Source organism: Styela clava, chromosome 6 (assembly GCF_964204865.1).
Source record: "Styela clava chromosome 6, kaStyClav1.hap1.2, whole genome shotgun sequence".
Lineage (NCBI taxonomy): Eukaryota > Metazoa > Chordata > Ascidiacea > Stolidobranchia > Styelidae > Styela > Styela clava.
The window spans coordinates 14,415,917-14,435,463 of record NC_135255.1 but is presented as its reverse complement, the minus strand read 5'-3'; the positions used below and the strand labels follow the sequence as shown (position 1 = coordinate 14,435,463).

General features: G+C 32.3%; 1 protein-coding gene across 2 annotated transcripts; it reads right to left on the bottom strand.

Annotated features, from left to right (window-relative positions):
• Positions 1-205: 205 nt before the first annotated feature.
• On the bottom strand, positions 206-18,788 carry LOC120331626 (EH domain-containing protein 3-like). 2 transcript variants are annotated; one of them, XM_078114016.1, is made up of 12 exons: positions 18,669-18,788; positions 18,017-18,311; positions 17,361-17,548; positions 16,297-16,503; positions 14,851-15,039; positions 12,650-12,785; positions 8,901-8,992; positions 7,374-7,479; positions 4,446-4,627; positions 3,938-4,124; positions 3,013-3,078; positions 206-1,887 (listed from the first exon to the last, which is right to left on the bottom strand). In XM_078114016.1, exons 1-11 carry the CDS (start codon positions 18,720-18,722, stop codon positions 3,062-3,064), a joined length of 1,653 nt encoding a protein of 550 aa, XP_077970142.1. In that variant the 5' UTR covers positions 18,723-18,788; the 3' UTR covers positions 206-1,887; positions 3,013-3,061. The 2 variants fall into 2 exon arrangements, with proteins under 2 accessions (XP_077970142.1, XP_039254667.1); XM_039398733.2 differs by lacking the exon at positions 3,013-3,078.
• Between the last annotated feature and the right edge of the window lie 759 nt (positions 18,789-19,547).

Sequence of the window (19,547 nt, the reverse complement as noted above, 5' to 3'; positions counted from 1 at the left end):
GTTGTGTTGTTTTTATATGGACCACAGCGGTCTGGAGTAATAAACGAATTGAATTAATGGCTTGCATACCTAGTTTTATAACGGATTTGAGGCCACTAGCTTGGGTAAGCTAGCAGACTTTTAAAATATCAAATTTAATTAAAGATGAAAACTTTACAGAGTAGCATCCTTTCCAAACTACAATACCCCAAACACAAAATTCGAGTCAGAAACGTGGGACGGCTTTATTTTACTAAGCATAACATGCATCAGCAGTCACGAAACATTTTAAGCAGCAACAAGTACAAAAGGCATTCCTGGTTCACCATTCATTTGACAATTCAACTTGAGCTGGAGACATTTTAAAAGACACGAGTTAATTATACACCATGCATATAACTTAAATATGACAGGTGGCAAACAAAAGTGAACAGCACATAAAAATATGTGGTTGTGAAAAAATTTGCAGTCTTTTGACTTCCGCGGACTGTCAAGAGAAAGTAAATCCAGAATATTTTTATTAAACTTGAATCGTTCCTGGTGGAATAAATTGCAATTAGAGCGATAAATAATTTAAAAAATGCATGACAAATGATTGACTTCCTACCAAGGTAGTATCATCCAAAAATGGGCTGAAAGCTGCCCAAAAATATCACAAGCAAAATCTTCAGAATAAAAACATTCTTTTTGACTGATGATATAATCGTTGAATATGATGAACTCCAGTTAATGATTCAGAATTTATATTAGGTGAAACTTGAACAAATACAATAATATTAATTTGTTCGAGAATGTTTTTCTTTGATTTTCCAAATCTTCAATCTCCCAGATTAATGCCGTCATGGAAGAAAATTACCAAAAAATAAACAACTAATTGTTTCATTTTTTGAGCAGTATACAATAAAAACGGGAAAATAAAAATATTTGATAAAATCATGCTCTATCTACAAAGTTATTTTTAGCAATTTAAATCTAGTTAATTCTATTTTTATGACACCGTTTAGAGTGACAGTTTTGCTACTAATTTGTTTCATACAACTGTTTCAGTATCATCCCCTCAAAAGAAAAATATACTGCATGAAAAGTATGAATGAAAAAGATTCGGACTTTTGAAGAAAGTATTTAAATGTCTGAAAATCATTTTAATAAAGCAAGACAAGAGATTTTGAGTTGTAAAGTTTTTTAAAAACTGCTTTCATACAAAATATGCCAATGGGAGATCGGAAAATTAGATACAAAGCAGCACCAAAGTTTGAATTTTTTTTAGTTCTTGATAAAAGCTGAAAGTCATTGAATATTATAAACAGATCATAGGATAGAATCGATTTAATTTTAATGTTAAGACACCAAACTTGGTTATGAACAGTACGACAGTAATATAGTATATAATAAGTAAATGCTAAAATAAAGGTATAATATACATTTAGAGATATTAGACTTGAAGTTAATGAAAAAAATGGAGAAAGAAATAAAATAATTACATTTTTGTCTACCGGATCAACATTCTCAATAAAAAAATAAGAACATGTTCACGTGCATTTGCTTGGACAGTTGCCATCATTGGATTGAAATATGGAAGATGGCTTTTGTCTTAAGTGAAGACAAATTACACTGCTATTTTATACACTATTTAAACCAAATAAATCTGCATGAAGCACAAAAAAGTACATTCATCAAAAAATCCAAAGAAAATTTAAGTTTGCCAAATATTCAGGCTTTATAAAAGCGTCAGCTCTCAGCTATGAACATATTTTCATCCCAGTAACAAGCCATTATTGAAGGTCCATATGGTTGTATTTTGTGTAGTTTCTTCTGATAACAAGGTGATCCAAAATTTGAACAATGATGTCGTAACGAGAGATAATGAAATTTAATGATCTGATTGAAATTATATTTCTCCATTCGGTTCTGCAATGCCAATATTATCATTAATATAAGATTGAAAGTAGATAGCATTGGCAATAGGTGTGAATATCAATATGTGCATTCAAAATGAGCCAGTGCTAAAAGCATGTATAAAAGCAATCAGGAAACATACCAACACACATGCCTAGTACTCTCCAAACTGGGGGTCTCGATCTCCCATGGGTTGTGAAAAAGCACGCTGGGAGTCGAATTAATCTTTTTTGACACTACTAATTTCGGTCTTCTGTTCGAAAATATGCAAGCACAATAATAGTATTCTCAGTTTATTTTATATTTTTAATTTTTCTGCATTAAAATCTACTTCATTTTTATTTTAGTTCATGAAGAGCAAAAAAAAAAATGGGTCATGACGAAAAAGTTTGGGAGAACACTGCTTTCGTTGATGTCAGAATAACAATTGTTATAAATCAACATAATAACATCAATAGAGAGAATGGGTGAATAATTATCAATTTTGTTAGTTCTGAGATATCACCACTAGTTAGACTGCTATTGGATCGATAAGAAAAAGCGGAACAATGTGGTTTCAAGTCGTCATCAGCCCAATACACTCCCAAAGGATTGGCATAGCAAAATATTCAATATAGAATGATATTGTCATCAAAGAAGCGTGCAATGAAAGGCAAGCGATTTTACGAGTGATTTAGATTGTAATATATTTTCACCAATCACCATACTTTTTTTTTCTCAGTACTGAACATAGTCACATTTCTTTATTCTTCCATATAAACAGACAGCACAGCTGTTTTTTTTTTTCTTGAAACTATTACTGAGCAAGATCATGACAAACCCAGAAAAAGCGGAACAATGTGGTTTCAAAACACCATCAGCCCAATACACTCCCAAGGGATTGGCATAGCAAAATATTCAATATAGAACGATATTGTCATCAAAGAAGCATGCAATGAAAGGCAATTTTATGAGTGATTCAGATTGTAATACATTTTCACCAATCACCATACATTTTTTTCTGAGTACTGAACATAGATACATTTCTTTATTCTTCCATAAAAACAGACAGCACAGCTGTTTGTTTTTTTCTTGAAACTATTACTGAGCAAGAAACTATGCTACAATAACATATTCAAGACTTCATGTTCGTTGTACCTGTTGTCTCAAGAGTTCGCAAGCATCACATATTCTTCATACAAGTTGATCAAAATGGATTTGTTGCTGAATCAAACCATGCAAAAATGTTAACAGCAAACAATTAGAAAGAAGTGATTCAAAACACATTAGTGTGAAGCATTCTTAGTGCAAGTCTGATGGCTTAGCATTCACCAAGGTGTTTGAAGGATTCCGATCAAAAAGCTCGAAGGTAAATCATGGCCATCGTTTTTCAATAGATCAAATTATTAATCAAACAAAACAGAATAGACGATCAAAATCGAGCCAAATTTGAAAGATACCAAAACTGTATATTGCATTTATCAGAATCTTTAAAAGTGATACTATGACAGGATTAACAAAGACTAAAGAATTAACAAGCCCAATATTATTTCATTACTGCCCAATCACAATATTAAGTTTTTCCTATGAAGTGATAGAGATTTGAAAACTGTGACACACAGTAGGAAGTGATCAAAAATGTTTAAAACTTCGAAAATGTATGTGAAAGCATTTTGAGTCGGTGCCATATTTAATATGATAAAAAGCATGCATGAAATGAACATTGTTCAAGTCAACAATAAAAGTATAAAAATTTCAATCCTATTTGGCATATATAGGTAATTTAAAATATTGATGTCCCAGGAATTCGAAATTGTTGTTTCACCGATAATGTAATAACAAAACGCGAATTATATCACAGTGTTGGGGAATCACCAGAGCAAGAACCATCAACACTACCTCAAAATGTTCAAATTTCACGAACCCCGCTTACATTATTCATGCAAGATGAAACACCATGATAAATTGAATTACAAATTTCAAAATATTGATAAATGGAATTATATTCTGTCAGAGAATACAACTGATAATTTCAGCAAAAATTGTATAAGGAAACCTCACACGAAGGCTTATTGGGACTTACTTCTTTGACTAGGCGGAATTAAATGTTCTGGTAATTTGTCAGGAAGATCGTGCCCATCAACTTTCAGTTGTATGAGATGCATACTCAAAGCAAATTCTTCATCAGTTAATGCACCATCTTTATCGTGATCTGCCAACTTCCAAATTTTGCTTAGTATGGTATTATTGAGTTTGGATTTCTCCATGACCTGAAACATATACGAAAATGCCCTTTTATGATGTTTCTCAAAAATTCAAAACACTTTTTAGCACATAATTTTGTTATCGTGTTATCATTTGTTGGGGCGGGACACCTTTTGAAATGTGAAAAAAGCATTTTCCGGTATGATACATAGGAATTATTTCATTGCTTGAAAGAAATTGAAACACTTTTAGACGCTCCAGTTCGCTAGCTGTTACAGTTTAGCTTGGCAATTAGAAATTTTAGAATCCCCTCTTGAAATATCCTGGCTACGCTTCTGCATCCCAGCAATAGACCTTTTTCAAGAGAAAAATAATGAAACACAAACCGGTTTTGCAGCACTTCCTTTCACTTTTCCGTTGATTGGTTTTAAACCATGGAATATTTCATCATATCTAGGTTTGTCTTGTTCAACAATCCAGCCTTCTGTTCCTTCATCAATACCAGCGTTAACGCCAACACCCCACTTCTCACTGAATGGATTATCTTTGGAAGTTGCAAATGCTCCACCTAGAATATAAAAAAAATATTTTTATTACTTACCTAATAGATAGCATGTTGTTAAAATTTTTTATTTCTAAAAGAATGGAGATATATACTTATTAAAGATGTCCCTATATATATAACATATAATCCATATATAATAGTGGATAAATTATAGAATGAAGCATTGCAATATTTTTTATTTTCGATAATTTTACATTCGCAAGAAATGCCAAATTTGAAAATATAAGAGAATGATTTCGATGCTTAATCTTTATTTTTTGATAACCTGAACATGCATTGATACAATCTGAGTGACAATACAATTTTTAGCTGAGAAATATGGTATAAGGAATCAGTCAAAATCAGTCAAAAAAAATAAAAATTTTATATTCAAATTCAGATGATCTTTAATAGTTGTTTGTGATTATTGCAGCAATATTTTACATCTAAAAGCGATAAAATGTAAGAATTTATAATTATTCTTAATTCAAATATTCCGTGATTCAAAAATTACAAATTAGACTGAAGAAAGAGTCATTCAGTCAATAATTGCTCGTATCAGTGGTATATTGTTAAAACTGAAATTTCGAAACTGGTTCATCACTAATGATATGTGGGAGAAAACCCATTATTTGGTCACAATTAATAATGAATAGCATGGATGACTATTTCATGTGAGTGGTGTAAAGTAAACAAATGACGTTTGTCTAATTTTTTGTCATAGCTTTGTAAAAATTGCAATCCAAAAACAGCAAAGTATAATTTGATTCATTTGAATGGTTCATGGATAAGTGTATTAAACTTGCAATATAGCATACTTTAATCATGAATATAAAATTCTTTGATTTCAAGAAAAATTATGACATATCAAAAAGAATGAGTCACGACCAAATCACAATCTAACAGTGTAATAGTTTTTTTGCCATGCAACCATAGCGTTGTGATTGTGAAATTTAATAAATGAAATTGAGTGTCACAATGATATGTTTAAACAAATCGTTGAGACAAAATATACAAGAAATTCAACCATGCCTAGCAGTCTAACGATAGCTAATATGAAAATTCTGAACTAGTGATAATTTTCAATATTTTTTGTTTCATTTCAAAAAACGATTTTGGTTTAACTGACGATTGCACTTATAATAACATTAAAAAAAGAACAATAGAAAATTTGGCATACTCAATTAAAAAAATATATGCATATATCAGGGATGGCGAACCTTTTTCACTGAATGGGTCGAAAATTATATTTTTATCGCGGAACAGAAGAGAGTGGGTCACAGATATTTAATCAATGCTTGTAGCTATAAGAAACTTCTGAAACAAATCATGATACAACGGTTCTGTTTGTGTTGGTGTAGTTTAGGTCTTTACTTATACAGCACTTGTATCAGGGACTTTTCATGGCACTCGGTTTTTATGGAAGAGTACGAAAACATGTATATGAATTACGTTTAGGATGATGCGACAAATTATTTTACGGTTCCAAAGACTTTGGAGGGAATTACAGTGTTATATTTCTCTATCAGCTTAGACCATATTAAAAGAACTTTGCACTGCCCCATTGGTATTCCAGATTTCTAGGTTTTTTTTTCAAGTCTGAAAGATTTTGTATCCCCAACGGCATTGTAGGCGAGAAACTATTAAAATGCAAAGTAGCATCTAGGTCTCGTATAACCCCTAAAACAGTCTGCAGATCCACTTCTGAAAGAGACAAGACGTTGCGAGAAATGAACATCAATTGCATTGTTATGTCATAAACGATGTCAGAGCCAAAAGCTGAATAAGGGCACACAGTGGTGCAGACATGCGTCCAAGATTAGGAGTTTTGAAAATTACCATACCGGAAATTAACAATTTGAATATAAACGATCACAACCCTGACTGCCCAAGTGGCGGTACAATATAATAGTTTAGTTATTGTTAAATTAATTTAAGGCCGGTTTTATCAATTTTTATCACCGATGTCTTAGCGTTTTTGTCATTTTATTCATGCCTTGGCAGGTCACGAATAAAATTCGGTGGGTCACTTTGTGACCCGCGGGTCAGTGGCTCGCCATCCCTGGCATATATGGATGATAAACTGCTCATGGAAAGCCTATTAAATAAAATATAACAGCCATATTCTTGAATAAGTTTTGCAAGCATTTTCACAGTTAAACACAGACATACTTGTCCATGGCTAGATAGCATATATGTAGTGAATGTTACCCCCAGAAAAACAAAAAACAAGAACAAAAATCCCATCATAGTCATTATTATAAAACCTCCAGTAAGAATGAATGTGTACAAATCCATTGAGCAATTGATTAGATAAGCTTAAAAACTTGAGGATCAATATATTAGTAACAATGAGTGTTAAATGCTAATTATAACAACAGCATATGTTGCCATTGTTGTTCATAATCACAGGCCAATGTGCATTGCATAATGGATATTTTATAGTAAACTAGCAAGTAGCAAGACTATATTATTTAACAAGGTTCGCTTGTAAATGAAACCACCAGAAAATGTATAAGTTTGAAAAGCATTTTCTCACAATGCAAGGGCCACTACAATCCCATAATTAGAATGCACATATACTTACCATATAATACCAATTACCCAATTCGTATATAAGAATAAAACAGAAAAGTTTGAATAGTTTTTTACAAAGCAAGAGTCTCATTAGCATAACATATAGTATTGCGTTTAAGGATAAGTATTCAGTCTGGCATCTAGTTCATATACTTGAACCTTGGCAAGAACTTTAACTCAAGATAACACAAACCTTTGACTTGAGGTCCATCTTGTTTGACTTTCTGATTTGCCATTGCTTCTTCTTTTTGTATCAACTTCATTAACTCAGCAATATCTTTTGCAAGCATATCGTCAACCTTGAAAAAATAAATTGTCAATAATAAGACGACAATATTAGTTAGTTATACAAATTAAACCCACACACTGTCCATATTTCAGACATGACGAAAAAAGATAAAATCAACACATTACGACTTAAATTATGAATATAGTATAATTACCTATAACATGACCATAACACATATAACAAACAAAACGAGGAAAATGAAAAAAAAACGTGACACATGGAACTTTATTGATTACATTCAGTGCCGGCTATTTTATTATATTATCGAATATTTTTATATTGATCTTAAAATTAAGAAATTATCCACATAACAAAACTTATCACACTGATCATCATATTGTTTAGTTGCCTCCATTATGTATTACTGTATATTTAAACCTCACTTGTATCAGCTATGAATCATGCTAATCATTTCTCTAACTAAAAAATATTATAGTGCCATTTTTTGTGTAAAATATTTTAGAGTAAAACATGAACGAATGGCAAGGAGCAAACAATATGAGTGAGTTTCAATTGTGCAAAACCTGGTAGAAACCACTTGTTAAAATGTACTTCATGTTCTAAATTTTTCTCTTTTGACATGCGTTAGCACTAATATAGAAATAGAAAAATTCCAATGTGAAATATTAATGCTCAATAATAAAATTTGTTATGTAGCCTACATCCTTGAGTTGGAAAATTTTGACGAATACCATATGTACATGATGAGTGACCATATGTACTTTTCCGTGAGCATTTCAAATGCATTCAAATATAAATAAATTTTTAACAGCTACTTGCTATCTCTGCTGGTGACAGCTGGTCAGTGTTCCCAATGGATATTTTACATTGTAAAGCAACCACAATTCTAACCATTATAAGAGAAGGATCACTTGGCTATAAATTACTGTAGTATAGTGAAGTAGATTAGATAATAGTCAACTTATGGTATTTAGATTCCATGACTTTTATCATGCGTGTCCAACTGGTGTAATAGGCACCACAAATGAAATATAAATAGCCTTATTGGATATTAAACCTCCTAATACAAAAGGTTGTGTTATTACGTCTGTGCATGGATTCATATACGTTGAAATTGAAATATCGTCATATTAAGATAATAATCTTCAATATCATATTTTAAAAATAAAATCTTTAAATACAGCTTTCATGGTTTGCAAAACCAATAACGAATAACAAGGCAAGCTGATCCGTGTCCAAATATGTAATAATTCCCCTCAATTCAATATTTACCTCTGTGTAATGTTATGCAATATTTTGTATAACAATTGAACTATTCCATAAGATCGAATATTGATAAGCGTTTAAACAAACAAATTGTAAAGATTATTTTGCCCCTATCTATCAGTGGTTCCTTGTGAAGTGGTTCCTTGTGAAGCGAAGCGCTTATAAATACGTCATATCAAAAAATTAGTAAAAATCGAATCTTACCCTCCTGATCATTGATTCATTCAAAGACTTGAACTTTGAAAAATCAGCTTTCTTCAAATTTTCCCTCATTTCATTAACATTTGGGAAGTCACCTGAAAAAAAGTTGAAAAATGATACACAAATGGAATAGACACATGTTATAGTTTATTTTCAATGAATTTCCACTAACAAGTTTTTATTTTACAAATTAGTTCAAGATGTTTGGTTGTTTATTTTATTTACTTTAAGCAACTTTTTTATATAAAATGCAGAAAGAAATTATTAGAAGAAAAGATAAGACAGAAAAAGAAGTCATATAGCAGTGTTACTTATACACATTGTACTTGATAAATAGGGAAATCACAATGATTGTTGAAAAATCATCTAAGAGCTGATAAAAAGTTTTCACATCGTGTAACAACAAGCATGCTACACATTACATAAGTAAGTAGACTACGCTAATATTTCTTAAGCACAGGAAAGTGAATCACTTCTGACAATGAAAGCATTGAAATATTCCCCTAATTTTCCAGATAAAAGAATTGCATGAGATGACAGAGGGTGTTTGTGGATAGTTCTGTAGTATACTATGAGAAACATGAAAGTATGACGACAACAAACAAAGTTGCTATCTCTCTAATTTAAAGGCGCTGCTCATGCAAGTGGATGCCAAAACAAGTTGAAAATTCAAAATATTCAAAATTGAGTATACGCGATATATTGAATTTTTAATTTCAGGGAAATTTTAAATATTTTGAGAACATTTTGTTAGACAAAATATAAAGTTAGATGTCCTACACTGTAAAAGAGATTAACATTATTAAATAGAACAATATATAATTTCTATGAATTTATGAATTTACTATGAAGTATGAACTTCTACATTGAACAAGACTCAATTTAAAACATATACTTCCTATTGAATTCAGAATGTATTCAGTTTTGACCATTCCAGATTACACATTTATACAGTCATTGCGTTTTTACACATGTGAAAACAAACAAACTGTTTAAGTTATGACACGTGAACTGCAAACACATGTAATGCATGTTTAATCTAAATATCTGAATAATATGTTTTAGAAATGACAGAGATCTATCCAGTTCAAAAAATTCATGACACCCACACGAAGAGGTCCAACTGATGTACAGAAATAAGTGAATCTACGGTAATTAACAACACATTACTTTTCGATAATATTTTGTTAGACTCCACATATTTGAAATTTTTAGGATATTTTCTCCCAAATATAAATAGAACCCTGGAGCAGTAAAAATTTTATTTGACAAAACAATCTAGTTTTATTTTGATTTCAATTTAATTTGTTCTCACTGGTAAATAAACTGTCACAGAATAGTTGTGTGACGCGAGTCAATCACATTCAAGTGCTATAAAGTAAATAGATCTAAACAGCAACAAGGAAAACTAATTGCTTTGTTGAATTTAATTTTAAAGTTGCACAGACAACATTGGACCACATTTAAATATATTGAGAGAAAAAATCCCAGGCATATTCCAATTCTAAATATATTTACATATACTTTTAATATTAGGGACATTTACTGAGAATTACTTTATTTTTGCACCTGTGTTTAATATTGAATAAATTATATGAATAAAATCATTCATTTGAATCAGTTAGCTAATCTAAATTAACTTCAGTTCGACTGTATTGAATAAAGAATGTCAGACTGTACAGATAGAAGTTGCAAATCCAGTCACTGCTTGATTTATCATGTTGATACACAGATGAACCAATTTTTATATTCCAGATACCTCAAAAATAATGAACCAACATTTGAACAAATGTACAAGAATCCGTCTTATGACATCACAAAGCCCATGCCATTCATATCACAAACACACATCATTACTTACTGTCTCTAGCTATTCCTTTAGATGGATCCACTATGTTAATATTTAAAAAAGAAATCATTCACCGACTGGCTTTAATATTATGATAAAATGATATCATGATTAAATATCACTACACATAACATACAACATTCCATTTGTAAACTAACAATGCTTGCAGTAAGATGGTAATATCAAACCTAAAAAGTAGATCTTTCTTATAAAAAAGTAACATATTTTTTTTCAATTTCAAATCAAAGTTAAACAAGTTTGAAGAAGGTATATGAGAATCTTAGCATTTCATTTATAAACAATATGTAACAACATTAATAGGTTAAATTTACCAACAATATAACTGAGTTTAGTTAGCTCGATAAAATGGGGAAATCTTGGGATACAGGATTTTTCGCTGATACCTCAAGACGCAAAGTCTATAATGTACTAAAGAAATCACGTGCAGGTTCAGATATAAATTATGAAGGAGGCTAAGATAACAACATATCACCGAAGTAAAGCTAAAGTAACTTATGTCACATTCACAATTTTCATAAATGAACATTTTTGATCTTCTGCCATTATGGATAAGAGCTTTCGGCATGGGTTTTAAAGCTGTTTTTGATTTTGAATAGTGCCTTATGTCCATTTTTAGACTTAGCTGTACAGATCAGAAAATTACAAACAAATTTCTCAAAACCTTGGAATGTGACAAAGCTAATTTGGTTTTACTGCGACAATATCATAATATCGTTCATACAATTTCTGCATCAACTTCTTTATTTCTTAAACTGCACATAAATTCAAATTCCAGTAGGTATGTGCATACAACTGTTTTTAATGTTTAGCGAGTTACTTTTTAATTCATTTGAATAGGTACTATGTTCAGGTGTCCGCCATCTTGGTTCACATACTACGGGAGCGCCCAATAGGATAATAATATAAACACAGCATATTTTATATAAACTACATTGGGACTATTATTGAAATGGAACAAAATGGAGACAATAACAACACGCATCAAAACGTACACCATCATGCAAAGATACCTTTGTAGATCAAAAGAATAAAGTGAATAATCATTACCATGTTCTGAAAAGAGATAGAAAAAGTAATAGAGTGATAGACAGGGCATAGAAAAAGCAGAAAAAGAAATTTGTATGATATGGATTTTTATTCAAACATGAGACCTCCATATATGCGAGACACGTAGTGCTTTTAAATATTAAAAATATCATCTGAGCTAAATGTAGAAAAGCTTTAGCAATATTTAAAGCTAATTTAATCTAATAATTAGGAAATGAGTTTTCCACTAGCCCACTACTACCAAAACGTCATACTGTTAAAAATATTAATGGGTTGTACGACATTGTCAATAGATGTACACGATCAAGCATATGTATCGTCTACTATGGTAGAATATTATTTATAGAATTTTGAATATGTATCGACCAGATTGGATGAGTGTTCTGTATCGATTTTTAGTTTTAGGAATTAGTTTTATGCAGTGTAATTCCATTGACTCTGCAGGAAATGTTAACCTAATACCTATACAGAAATTATCGATTGCAATTATATGCGCACATTATCATGTCGTGCATATGGTAATACTGAATTATTAACTGAAACATATACGGTACAACAAAAATTTTATTTAATTATGTCTTGTTTGATTCAAAAATGTTATTATCATCAGTATGAAAAGATACCTTTTATATTAATAAAGATAAGATAACCAAGTTAAATTTAGGAGAAAAAAATTAACGTTTCATTTAGCATTACCACTTTTATTAAAAACTAATCGAAAATTTCGAAAATACTAAAACTTTTGATCAGCATTCCGTAAATTGTACAGTATGAACAAATGCATTTTTTCAGAATTACATAACTCATTTACAATTTAAAACCAAATGTATCATACCAAGAGGAATCTTGTACTTGTCCGAGATAATCTGGAATATTTTATCAAGATCGCTGATTAGTTTTGCTTTCGCTTTTTCCTTTCCAAATACACTTGGCATCTGATCATGAAGATGGCTGATAATGTATGCATTCACCTGTCATGTAGAATTAAAACGTTGAAAACAACACTTGAGATCAGTGGTTCTCAAAACGTGGGACGCCCCACAAGGGGGGGGGGGGGGGGGGGGGGTTCTAGTCAATTTGGGGGGGGGGGCTAAAGCTAACTAAAAATAAGAACCTTTGTTAGATTTAATCTTGCACGCCATATTTTGAATACTTACAAAACTTATTTCATTATTTACGTTTCATTAACGTATTTTCAAGATGTTTTTTGAATAAAACATACTTCCGCCTTACTATCTGTTATTTCATTATTTGTTAGCTAGTTATTTTTGAGGTGGGGCACGAGACTTGACAAATTCTAAATAGGAGAGGGGGCTTAGAAAGTTTGAGAACCAAAGATTTAGATAGATTGAGGGTGACGATGACCTCCCAAAAACAGAACCTGGGTCATATGGAACATATTTTAGGAAGAATATAACTTTTGTGCAATAATTATGTTCTAGATAAGTTTTTCAGTTCGCGGACCGGACAATCCAATTTAATGAGAAATTTGCTGCTGTCTTTTTGATATCATACGCGTTAAACACGTTTCTAATGAAGTTTCTGCAAAGCGAAGTAAAGCATTGAATTCCACACGATTTCGTTAGCTTTGTGGGTTTTATTGCGCCCTTTGAAAGAATTTTGGCGCAGACTAGACACGTGGAAAGCGGTACTTTTTCACTGCTGGGAGCAATAGTGAAACCTAGCTTCAAATACTTTCCATCATACTGCCTAATATGGACCTTTCCCCGAGCATCGTTTACTTCGTGACATTGGCCAATCAGCAAGATGCAAAAAGTGACGTAACAATGCTCCCTCCTTGCATCCACTCAGACACTTTTCTCACTCAGACAGATTTTCAAGCGTGGTTATAAACATTACCTCATTTTCGCGTTTTTCAACTCTATTCGTTAGTTTTCAGTTGTGTTTCGGAAACTTAAATATAAATCAGATAATTCAATGATCACTCTGTCTTCCCAGGAATTTTAATTTAATTGCAGTAATAAAAAATTAGTGTAGAAATAGCTGTGATAGACTAGGTTAAAATTCTTTACCGTTACTTTTAAAAATCAGATTGTTGTACTTGTATGCGATGAATCATATTGATGGTTTGAAACACACCCCATTTTACGGGCGCCAACTCGCAAAAGCACTCTTAAAATAGCCCCGAAAATTTTGCAATGGTAAAGTATAGGAAGAATTTCCCGGGGGTCAAAGGTCCCCCTTTCGTTTTTTGCTTGTTTCTGCGTGAACCATATAAACATTGCTGCACGGTCGTTTCGGGGCATGTTGGAAAGATGAAGTAGCAGTCTCTTCCTCTGTCTTGTCAACACCACTAACTAGGTTTTCACCGCTGGGTTTCTTTTGAAAGAACTGGATAATACTTTGTTGTTTGTTTGCCTTCATTTTACTATCAAACCTCGCTAAATTATAGACCTATTGTTAAATTACAGAACGTGCAAACTTCTGAATCAGGTACCGTACTATGTGCTATCAAACTCCTCCGTTACGACGTTAGCCGTCGTTATGAGGTCATGGACTTAACGAACATTCAGCCGTTCAGGGCTTAAATGGGCAAAACACCTTTCACTAAGTTTGGTTGTTAGACGAATACTACGAATCAATAAGAGTAAAAAAACACACAAAATTAATGGACATGCCGTCAATACTTTTCATTTTGCAATTTGCTTATAATATATTGATATTGGAATATATTTGGCGGACCGGCAGCAAGGTTGCCACGGACCGGTGACGGCGGTTGATAACTACTGTTCTAGATAACTGAAACTTTTGGATACAATCATGCACAAACAGAAGTTAGGCGTAAATAAATATAGGGTTCTTGTTTTGGGGGGTACCCCTGTACTACTCACAATAAACAACAAAAGAAGCGAAAATACTGCTGATTCCCTATACTGGTATAAGTGTAGATTAATATTCCATCCCCATCAATAGTATTCCAAAGGCATCCTTCTTATCTACTGTATATATTTTGAAATACTTAAAAAAACAGATAGATCACGACCAAATCGTTATGAAAAAAAAAACAATCCTTACCTTTGCTAATCTGGCTCTCTTAATCAGGTCATTTAATTTTCTGAGTGCAGCATTCCTTGGTAAACTCTGGATATCTTCGAACAAATCATATTTTTCTTTTTCAAATAACGCTCTGTTTTCCGCATGATTGAGAGGTTCGTCCCAAAATGATCCAATGTATACTCTGACAACTTCAGGTGTTGTTATAACCTAATGATACAACAATTTAGTATATGATGATATAAGTTACAATTGTTAGTTTGCAGTATATAATAATATGGGTGGCAATAAGGCATATTAGGTTTATTAGTCAAGGATAATGATATTCTTGTTTGATTTTTATTATTATATATCACAATATGGCTTTATAAAACTACTCAAGGTGACTGCTACATAAAATTATTGACCATAACCATAAAATGGTTACAAACTGCTTTTTTGAATTTTGGGCGCTCCCGTAGTATGTGCACCAAGATGGCGGACACCGGAACGTAGTATGTGTGCCAGGTTAGGGTTACGCCATAATTCTATTCCAATTTTCCTTATTTTAGTTCTATTACGAGTTTGGGGACTAGCCGAATGACTCCCGTAGTATTTGTCCCTGAAAGTATGGCCTAACCCTAACCCGGTACACATGCTACGTTCCGGTGTCCACCATCTTGGTGCACATACTACGGGTGTACTGAATTTCGATTATAAAATCTAATGTATAGAAGAAAAATGTTAGGTCCTGTATAAACATTCAAAATTGGGTGGAGAATAGTAAAAATATAATGACACCACCATGTGTTACAATACCACTACTGACTATGAGACCACTGTTCTCCTAATATGGTGTATAAAATGTCTCATAACCTACACACGTCTTTATTTAATTAACAGTAGTTGCAAAAACAGGGCGTGATAATCCAGTTCGCCAGTTCACACAAAAGAGAATAAATCATATTGCATATTACACAATGAAGAAAATGAGTCTCACACTTCTCAGAATGTGATTCATACCCACACACAAATGTGTAAGAAATCACAGTTCATACAAACAGACACAAAACAGTATGGAGCCATCAATTATGACTTTTAACACTCTACAGAAAACACAAATGGTCACGAGGTCATATGTCTTAAATAGATAAAGATACCAAAGTTTGTTTACCAACTAAGTATGAGAATTGACGGACCTCACAAGATAAGAAAGTATTTCTAGTATTGCATACCCTCGCAGTAGAAGTAAATTAGCTTCTGACCACATTTTGAGGTCACGATAAAATCACACATTTGAAATCTTCAAATGTATGAACATAAGGCACTACCTGAAATCAAAACATAAACAAGCACATCTTTGAAACTAACAGATAGTCCATAATAACCCAGGTACATTCATGAAATGTGAAATAAACTAGTTTGCTTTTACTGCGGCCATATGACCAATGTTTGTATAATTGTAAAAGATAAATTTTGGTACAATACCTTTCCAAGGGACCACATCAAGGCACCATACACTCTCATCAATTGCTGTGTGTTGACTTGATCAGATTTATTCAGAACGACACGAATCTTCGAGTCATAGGATTTCACAGCATTGATCGCTTGATGAAATTCATCTGATATATCCAATTTATGAGCATCAAAGAGTAGAATAATGCGATCAACTCTTTCAGCAAACCAACCAAGGACCTGTAAAATTATGACAATACTATTGAAAACAAGACAGTGATGCTCAAATATAAGAACACAAGGATTATGGGCCACATAAAAGTGTTCACATATTGTATAAAAAAGTGTTCCCCTGATTTAAAAGACAATAGCAACATTTTGGGTGGAATATCCAGCCCCATAAGAAAAAATATAAGATCCTTTTAATGGCTCCTAAAAATCTGTGCTCAATTAAATTTGAAATTGCTTGACCTATTAGTTACACAGAAAAGTGAATCTTCCCAACAACAGCAATTTAGCAGAAGCCCATAAATCATCAACACATAAAGGAAATCTAAACAAGTTTGTTCGACATGAATTCTCAACCATTTGAAATGTACACAGGAAATACAATAGATCACTCTTAATTTTTCACATTCTACTAAAAAAATATTAGAAATAGGGGACAACAATTCCATTTCTCTTGTACTTTTTTCACTTTTAAATTGAATAACATTGCAGGATACCTATAAGAATGTTACTGCATTGGTTACAGAACTTTGATTAGGAAATAGTCTATTTCATTTATTATTGTTTATAATTACCATACAAATGCTCTTTTTATAATTAAAGTTCTTCGGAAGAAGAATTATAAAACCAAGGTATCCTAAAACTACATTGACATACTTATCTAAATGGTGAATTTATCAATCATTATATAGCAAAGATTAGCAACTACTGAAAAAGTCTTCAGAACAACGTAAAAAATTCTTATGGTTATTCATTGTCATTACGAATATTACTTAATTATTCAGATTCAAACCTCCCAATATATGTGCAAGTTTATTCGAACAAATTGCTATGAATAAGATATATAAAATAGATCAAATAGGAATTACCTTATCAAATTCATATCCACGATTGACTCGCTGCTTTTCTCCTGATAATATTCCAGGTGTATCAATAATTGTGATACTGCTTAAAACTTCATTATCCAACTGAGAGCATTGCAATCGTGATAAAAAAGCGTTTCCAAATGCTGTTAATGCTCGAAATGGCTTAGTTTTATCCACTACAAGAGCATTGCCTGAAAATGAAGAAAATTGCAAATTCCAGAGTTTGACAGAGGATAGTCTCAACAATGACATTTTTGAAGTTAAGAACTTGAGATATTACTTAAGATATGTAAACCTAAAACTATGCAATGACATCATATTTGAAAATAAGTGGAAAATAATGTGGAATTCACCACCTCATGGGGCAGCTATTTTCTCGAGTGGATTGATACGAACCATGAAGCCTCAGATAAATCACAATTCCACACTATAATGAATTATAGTCTCAGAAGATCTTGAAACTTTAATGGTCGCTTTATCAGATATCAATGTCATATACAGGGTGTCCCAAGAATAAATGAAACCCACAAAATTGCTACTCAAATTAATAGGTTTCATTTATTTGGGAGTCAAACCCTATATTATGAGCGAGTGCATGTGACTTTGCTTTAAGTTAATTTTCTTATAAGTATTCCAAGAAAATCAAGTATGACACAAACCTGGTATAACTCCTTCATTAACTCCGCCATCTTTGGAATCATCTCCTTTCATGATTGTTATAAAACAATCAGTAGTTGGCTCTGGGCCAATTCTCATTCCTGGAAATTCTTGATCCAAAAGATATTTAATAAATGTTGTTTTTCCAGTTGAATATTGACCAATCAGTAAAACCATAGGCTTTGATTCAAAATCAGCATCGTCAAGTGCAGGCGAATGAAAATCATGAAATTTATACGCCTCTTCCAATTGCCGTAATCGTGTCTTGTAGAGTTTTTTGAGACCAACAGCAATATCCTGTATAAAAATATGGAATATTGTAAAGTTTATTATTGAAAATAATATAGGCCTACTAAACATTTAACAAAACATTATTAAGAAACAATTTGTTATATTCAGGAACAAAATATTATTAGGGGCGGCACATTGTCATGGCGTTAATAAAGCATTAGACATAACTGTGTTGTCATCACAGATTACACATCTCCGGTTCAAATACCTCCTCGCATATCGTGAGATATCAGTGACCACTTCTATGGAGCCTTATTCTGAGCAAAAGACCTTATAAAGATATACACTGTATAAAAAACATTAATTTCATGATCAACTCGATAAATATCAAATTCCATTATTCCATCTACAGTAAATACTTGCCTGAAAGACCTCAGGTTCTCTCTCCTTCTGTTCGCTCCTCAACCACCTCAACATGGTTACAATATATTAGTTTTACTCTATTTATAAAATATTCAAAGGTTGAAGTATATTTAAATCTGTAAAACAATATATTATTATTACTTCTGGAAATTCTGCATAAAGATTAGAAACCATAACTTTCTCAATTAATCGATGAGCTGGATTTCACTATGAAGTAGGCGAACAAATGTGCAAATTGTTTGTCAAAAACACACCTCTGGGAAATAAAGAAGAATCTTTTAAATGCTGAGATAGATAAGATCAGTCAGGAAAATTTGTGAGAAAAGTGAAGGCAAAAAGAGAATAATCTGGAAAAATATTTAGCTTAACCAGGTAATTCTTTGATTGTCTGAACATTATTTAGGACCAAAATAACCATAGCCTACTTCTGTAATCGTTATTACTGAATTGGGCAGGAAAGCTGTACAGTTATATACAATACTGCAATAGGTAAATGCAGAAATGTAAAAATCGAGACAGATGGATTTAATGTTTATTGTAGAACGAAATATCAAAACAACAATGTCCAGACGTCTCACAAAGGAGGGGTGTCTGATCATCAGTAAAATGGGTTTCTCTGAAACGAGACAATGTTGTTCGTCTGTATAGTGTGTCGTACTGACAATATCAAAATCTGTCCGTTCAGCAATTTTTTGCTATGTCAATCCTAATCCCCATCTGACTATGCCATCCAAAAATCACGTCACTACGACATCACAATCACATCATAGAGCTTGCCAAAAATTGCCCGAAATGGCATTGGCGCCGACGATAAAGAACTGACTGACATTATCAGTCTCTCTCCTATTGGAATTGTTGCGACGAGAAATAACTGTTCAA

Coding starts and splice junctions, on each gene's coding strand:
- LOC120331626 (XM_039398733.2), bottom strand. CDS start 18,722: ATGTTGAGGTGGTTGAGGAGCGAACAGAAGGAGAGAGAACCTGAGGTC. Junction 4,125..4,445: donor AAGGAAGTGCTGCAAAACCG/GTTTGTGTTTCA, acceptor TATATGTTTCAG/GTCATGGAGAAATCCAAACT. Junction 1,888..3,937: donor AATTCCGCCTAGTCAAAGAA/GTAAGTCCCAAT, acceptor TTGGCATTGCAG/AACCGAATGGAGAAATATAA.